Source organism: Vicugna pacos, chromosome 1 (genome assembly GCF_048564905.1).
Source record: "Vicugna pacos chromosome 1, VicPac4, whole genome shotgun sequence".
NCBI classification, from domain to species: Eukaryota; Metazoa; Chordata; class Mammalia; order Artiodactyla; family Camelidae; genus Vicugna; species Vicugna pacos.
In genome coordinates, this window is record NC_132987.1 from 88967601 (window position 1) to 88974963 (window position 7363).

The following is a 7363-nucleotide window of genomic DNA, read 5'->3' on the forward strand; positions in this document are numbered from 1 at the left end:
CGCTTTGGCCGCGGGGCGCCGCCACGCTCGCGCACAAAGAACCCACCAAACCCCGAGGGCTGAGTTGGGGGACGCGGACTGGAGTTGAGTTCTAATCCGTTCTTGAATCCGCTGCGGAGTGAAAAGTAGTAAATTGTTGGGAGACTGTTTTCCCGCTGCACCACCGAGCCTGGTCCTGGCGGTGGATAATAGTTAAAGGTTAAGACGCCCTGATGGTGGGTGTGGTGGCCGCGAGGGCGCTGGCTCCTCTCTCTGTTGCCACGTCCCTGTCACTCCCCGTAAATCCCTGTTTCGTGCTAAAATTTCTCAGGGCACACTTGAAATTTAATCAGCATTGCATTATCTAATGTAGGAGGTGTGACGCGAAAGCCAAGCAGCAGCGCCATCCCTCCCGTGGTCACCCCAGTTCATGGTTAAGATTATTCACAGCAGTTTGTACAGTGCTGCCACTTGTTTTCCCCCTCTTTCCTCGCCTATTATTCTAACTTCACCATGTTGGTTTGGATTATGTGGATTTTCACCCTCTGCTTTGACTAGAACAGCAGGACACGGTTTAGAAAGTGAAGGGAGGGAGGGGGTTCCACACTCAGGGCTTCTAGTTTAGTAACATCACTCCAAGTTGGAGGCTCCGTTTGCTGAATTGATTTTGAGTGCATCCTTCCTCCACATGCATTCGCCCAGGCTTCCAAAGGGGGACGCATTTTTTGGCTTACACTCTCAAAACTTTGGTAGATAAAACATTTTCTTCTGAGGAAAAATCAAAAGTGTGTAAGTATGAAAGGAGAAACAAACGTTGGCAGCGCCCCCCTCCCCGCCTCAGTCCCAAACACACACTTTTATTAAGTGTGTAGTTTTTCAAAGATTTAACAAAAATTGATTAGATACATATTTGAAGTGATGAATATTTTTATTTTACTCAAAAGACATATATTAACATTGGTTTTAGAGCCTTTGCATTTCTCTACCTCCCTATCTTTCTAACCAACTTTGTATTATCTTTACATTTACAAATCCACCACCCTTTATTTCAAAGAAAGCTGTTGGGAGGCAAACTAAAACTTGCTGACTTTCAGACTTTTCCAAGAGAAAACCTTCTGCCAGATTCCAAGAACTTCGTGATTCTAGGGAGCTGGTTGGTAACAGACCCAAAGAGTGAAACCAAGGGGTGCACATGTGCCCACACCCTGATTCCTAAGAGGAGTGTCTTCCTAGACTGATTTGTGGCTTGGAGTCCTTTGCATTTTATAAATGTCCAACAATGGTTTTATTTCTAAAGTCATTACAGAAGAATTATTTAAGGTTTTCAAAATTTTTAGGGATAAATTTCAAATCCTAGTTTTTCATGTACCTGGATGAAAAGTCTAATGGACGTTCTACACCCCTATTCATCCCTTTATTTGAAAAATCTGTGGAAAGCTACTTGTGCACTTGGTAAGAGCCCTTCTCTGACCCTCCCTGGTGATAAAATCCAGATCTCTGAAAACAGAACCAAAAAGGGGACACCTGCATCTGTTTTTCTAAACCTTTTTTTATCAAACAGGAATTAAAATAACAAGGTTTATTAAAATTTTTAAAGAAAAATGTATATATTAAAAAATAAACAAGGTTGAGGATCTTGACAGAAAATAATTTATAAAACTTTAGTGCTCTTCCAAGAAACACGTATTTCTCCATCCAGCTAGTATTTATGCCAAACAAAACCCTTGGAAAATGACAAAAATCAAAGGTAACCCACATCACAGATTTCTTAGTAAGTAAATGTCTGTAAGAACTTACCGAGTTTTGATGTTTTGTGGAAAGTTTTATTAATATTTTCTTGAAGATTTTATGACTTGGAAAATGTAACTCTCAAGAACAGTTCTTGCTGTTTCCATTTGCATTGAAGTTAGTAAATCAAATATACTGTGGAACTATGTTTTGCCTTTAAAAATCCTGTGCATATGTAACTGATTATTTGATATTTAAAAATTGCATATATTTTATTTCAGAAAAAATCCAAAGTTTCAGTAACAATTTTAATATTTAGGGATCTTCATAAAGAAAGTTATATTAAGAAACTGTTAAAAGTGAAGGATCCATAAAGAACACACCAAAATTTGAATATTGAAATGTAGATAATAGATAGACACAATCAAGAATCTTATTAAATCTTTTCTTTAAGGATAAGTTTCTTACGAGTCAAGGTGAAACTACCAAATTGTTTATACAAGCAAAGACAAACCATAATTATATTCAAGTAATAAAAATCTTCTCATGAAACTTCCTAAACCCACTACACAATGTTAAAGAGATATCTTTAAGTTCTGATTGTGCACATTTTGTTTAAAATGTTTATATTCGTTTTAAGTGCCTTTCATTGTAACTCCAAATTACTAATGTTTCATGGAAAAGACAATTTTATAGAAAACGCAACCATAATCTTACACCTGGTAAAGGTGTTTTATTATATGTAGTTTCCCTTTTATAGTTCCAGTTGCTTCTGAGTCATAAATATTCAATTGACCTTATATCTTAAAATGGGCAGAAAAACAGTATTAACTACAGCACCAATAATAAAAAAGCATAAAATTGAAAATGTTGATAGTTACAATGAAGCTGGTTGGAATTTATAAATCTATTGTTTCACCAGAATATTTACTGTTTAAAAGAGTTTTTAATTACTCATTTATGACAAGGACAAGAATGGTGTGATGTATAAAACAGAAGAGTGAGGAGAATGGGGTATCAGTGGACATCTCCCCACTTGAATTGTTATTATCAATATTAGTCTTTAGGAAAATACAGATTCAGAATGAATTAATTTCATGACAGATTTTGAGAGGTTACAAGAAGTTTCTTTCCGGCACAATCAAAATATTATCCTAGCAATTCAGGTTGTCAGTAAAAGCTTAAACAAATTTGCTGATAATCCTGTTAATGACCTAGGTCAAGTGTTAACTGTTGTGGGTTATAAAATAGTGAAATTAAGGTTTCTCCTACCTCCAGGCAAATAGCACAGTTATAACTGTTAGAGGGAAGTAAGGGTGAGCTATTAGGAGAGCTATTAAATTACAAAAATGTATAATGCATTCAATTATTTAGTCTAGAATGATAAAATGCTATTAAAAGCAAATGTAAACCCTCTTTTACAAAAAGAACACCTATAAAGATGACATGGTATCTTAGTTCTCTATTATTGTTTAAATCACAATGTTGTATTATTATTTGAGGATAAGTGTTTATATAAGAAAATGATGCCAATTCGTAGTAATTTTAAAAAAGCATCATCTGCTATTTAAATGTTTATTGTCCCCATCATTTGCCAAATATTCAGTGGGAAGCATCCAATGTTCATCTGCAAATTTTACTTTTAAGCTTTAAACAATCACATCATCTCCTCTAGTAACGTAGGTGATTTATGCTCAGTGAAGTACATTTCCTAGAAACGGTGTCCCAGTCACTCCAATAAAAGTCTCCCCAAATAAGTAGTATATAAATATGTAGATTGAATTTTATTCACTTTTATTTTGAAAACTGATTTCCAACGTAAAGAACTCTATGGGTAAATGTTAACCTAACTTACAAATACTTACAAATACTTTTGCAAAATGATTTAGTATATTATGTGCTGATGAATAAGCAGTGCACTCTGCCTCAGATTGCTTGAAACGTAGAAGAGTGTTTAAAGAGAGTACTTTATCCAATGCTAAAAGAGATTGAACTCATAATAGTCAATTCTTTACTTGATATCAAGATTCAACCTCTTTATAAAGTTATTTTTGTTTATCATTATCATCATCCATCTAGGATGGGAACAGGGAGCAAATATATAAATTTTTCTAACAACACATGGTGTAAGATTTCTATTTTGTCGTGGAAAGTAGTTCATTTCCCATTGGAACTCTTTTCATGGTGTGTCATGTAAACGGAGAGACCTGATAAGATTTTAATAAAGTTTCATGGAGCTTTTGTAAAGTTTCTGTTTAAGTGTATAGGCAAATTTTTTATTTAAGGGATGACCAAAATTGTAAGTAATTATAAATAATCTATTGTCATTGAGAAGGCCAGTAATAGAAAGTATCACCTGGAATCATTTCCTTGAAAGCATATTAGAAAGTTATTTGTAACTGGATTAGTAAAAGGAAAGTTCATATTAAACTTTTTTCTAAGTGTTTTCTCTTATCATGGACCAATGGCATTTCAGTATTGATATTTGATTATCAAATCTCAAATTAAAAAGAAAAAAGTCACACAGTGACAAGTTTCCTAGCAATTAACTCAGTCAGTGGCTTGGGTTTTGTTCTGTTTTAGTTCTATCATGCCTAACTTCATAATAGATTGCAAATAAAATCTAGTAAATTTTACTAGTAAAGCTCTAGTGAAATTTTCTATAGCATTGAAATATAATTTTTAGCACAGTATTTAAAATGCAACCTAGTATTTTGTATTCCAGTTCTCAAAATTTATATCAGAAAGCTATATTAATGAGATCCATTTTATCGTTATTCCTTCCACCCAGTGTATGAATTTTCAGAAGCACTGCTTTCTATTCAAATGACATTGTTAGAAGACTTGTATGGAAATCTTGGCCCATACTTGGATTTTTCCTTTTTCATGTTGTTCAACTCTACTACTAAGACTCAAGCTACTGTGTTAATATTTGAAATCTTATTCAAATATTACCCAAGTTAAATCATTCATTTTAAATTTTGTTTCAAAGCTTCCCTTTGTGACTTCAGAAGGGTAAGGAAACATTATCTATAAGACATGATCTGGAAAGAATAATCCCATAAACAGTGGATAGATGAAGTTTTGGCCAAGCAAGTTAAATGTAATTATGTCAGTTTTTTGAATATATTTACCTTCTTATATGCATATTGTTAATGTGTACCTGCCTATAAAATAATATGCGTTATATACCCAAATATACACAAGGTATGATTTAAAAGCAATTTGCATTTGATTATTCCTATTTCACTATATAAATATTCATTAATTTTAGATAAATGTGAATAAATTTAAAGGGCCTTTTTTTCTCTTATGATTTCCTGAAAGGTTAAGTTTTGCACAAAAATGATGACTCTAAGCTATATCCCAGTGCATTATTAATTCAGTGAAATCCATTATCTAAATAGTTTATAAATATTCCTTCTGGAGAAATACAATTTATCATAGCAATATGGAAATTATATTACTGTTTTTCTAGCTATTATCAATACTTGAATATCTTCAAAGAAACAAAAAGTATAAACACTAATTTTAACTTGATATGTTACTTATGATACAAATAACTACTCTTGCCTTTCATTCATAAAGAATGATTGACCATTACTTTCAAATAAACATTTTAATTTGATTTGTAAAAAAAAGTCACTTAAAGGTAAGATCATTTCTTGAGCCATTTTAGAATTTTTAACTTCCTAATTAAAAACAAGACAAAAAATGTAATGAAATCTGCCAAGTTGATAAAAGCAGTCACTGAGGAAAGAATGAAATTAAACTGCTCTATTAGCAGTGAAAGTAGGTCACCAAATATGAGCAGCAGTTTTTATATTTAATTTAAAAGTTTCTAAATATATTTAAGTTTTTACATGTAGTTTTTAAAAATAATATATGCAATATAAAATAGTACTGACTTGCCAATATATACTTTTAGTGAGTGACATGATATATAATGTAGCATTTGCACATCAATTGCTAAGTATTGCTAAATTGAAAAATAAATTGCCAAATGTTATTGTTATAAGTTCAAAATGATTAAGAGGAAATCAAAGTTGCAAGTGTTGCTTTAAAGCAATCAATTATTCAGAGAAGTTTGTCCTAAGAGTTAGTGATTGTATTCACAAATCTTAGGAATAGTTCACAAAAGAGTATGCAGGAAAAAGGCAATGTATCTGTTAAGCATACAATCTTATAAGAAACATTGGTGTCATTAATATTAGGTATGCACTTTCATTCATTGAAAAGGGATGAATGCCCATTATGAGGAAAATAAATAACCCAACATGAAGGAAATACCATTTGGTGCATATGAACATTCTTTCTTAATTTGCTATTTAGTTATTTACTACACCTACCCAGGAGCTTTTCACTATTCATTAAATACATTCTCTTATTCATATATAAACCCTTAAACAAAGAAAATTCAGCCTAAGCTTATTGTAATTCCTGCAAATATTACTTATGTTAATATGGCATATGCTGCTTATTAGAACCTGTACCATAGAGCAAACCACCGCCTGGCAGGATACACATCACTTTTATTACAGCAGTTGCAACATAAATACACACGCGCGCGCGCGCGCGCACACACACACACATCTCCACTTCAACAAACTCTGATTTCCCTTTAGTCCATTCATAAATGCCATGATCCTAAGTAGGAACAACCTGTCATTACCTTTAAACATACTAAAGAATCTAGAGAGGGGGTGGAATTTTCTTTTAAACTTCTCAGAGTACTACATGGTCATAATTAGAAAATGAAATAGTACCATGGCTATTTGGCAATTAACATACTGGGTTGTAAAACTGGAGAAATTTTCTTTCTTTCTGCTTAAAATTGGCAAACAAGGTAATTGCCTGAATTGGTATCAGATTAAAAACACATTTTAGGTTTAGGCAATCCAAAATTATCTCTTAAAGAGTTTTAGAAGCGAGCCGAAAATAAAAACACCTCTTTAGTTTACTCTGAGAGCAAACTGCTTTATTCGAAGGCACCTCAGCGACCTGAAAAGGCTTGGGTGAGAACGTGCTTGGAGGAGCGTTAGCCCCGCGGGGCAGGGCTGTGCGCGTCGCTGTACCTGGCTTACCTTCATTGGAAGGTTGAAGAGTCAGTTCTCCGAAGCAGTTGAGAACAGAGCCGCTGAGAAGGAGGAGGATGGAGAGGTGACAGTCCATGTTGCTCGTGCAGCGGGCAGTGAGAGGAGCATATCTCCATGAAGCATGCCACTGATGTGAGGGGGAGCGCTCTGATTGCTGGAGAAGTTACCATGCTCCGCTCGCAGGCTGATGTCAAGTTTGACACTGGAGATAAGGAGGAGTCTGGCTGCCTTTCTGCGAACCTCGCTCAGAGACTTCCCTGGGTCCTAGCGCCGTCGGAAGCGGGCGCTGAAGAAGCGCAGGACTGCACGCGGGGGCTCGCAGACGGCTCTGAAGCTCAGAGCTGGGGAGGGAGAGGGTGGGGGCCTCGGGCGTCACCGAAGGGTCAGGAAATCCAGAAGTTATAATGGAACGGTGGTGGGGAGTAGTGATAGGGAGAGAAATACACCCCCTCTTTATTTTCAGGGAAAAGCAGCTATTTTATTGTTTGCAGTACATGCTCTTCTTAGGTTAATTCCCTGAAGAAACCAGAAACCCTGATAGGAGTGTCAAATGGCAGAGT

At 34.9% G+C, this 7363-nt stretch overlaps 1 protein-coding gene across 2 annotated transcripts in view; it reads right to left on the bottom strand.

Moving 5' to 3' along the window:
• EPHA3 (EPH receptor A3) overlaps nt 1-7007 on the bottom strand; it is a 331506-nt gene extending 324499 nt beyond the window's left edge. Inside the window, exon 1 of one of the 2 annotated variants that reach the window (XM_006215602.3) lies at nt 6792-7007. In XM_006215602.3, the coding sequence (XP_006215664.1) occupies nt 6792-6879 (88 nt within the window). In that variant the 5' untranslated portion in view covers nt 6880-7007. The remainder of the gene's footprint in view (nt 1-6791) is intronic. The other variant, XM_072966934.1, reaches the window with a different exon arrangement.
• Between the last annotated feature and the right edge of the window lie 356 nt (nt 7008-7363).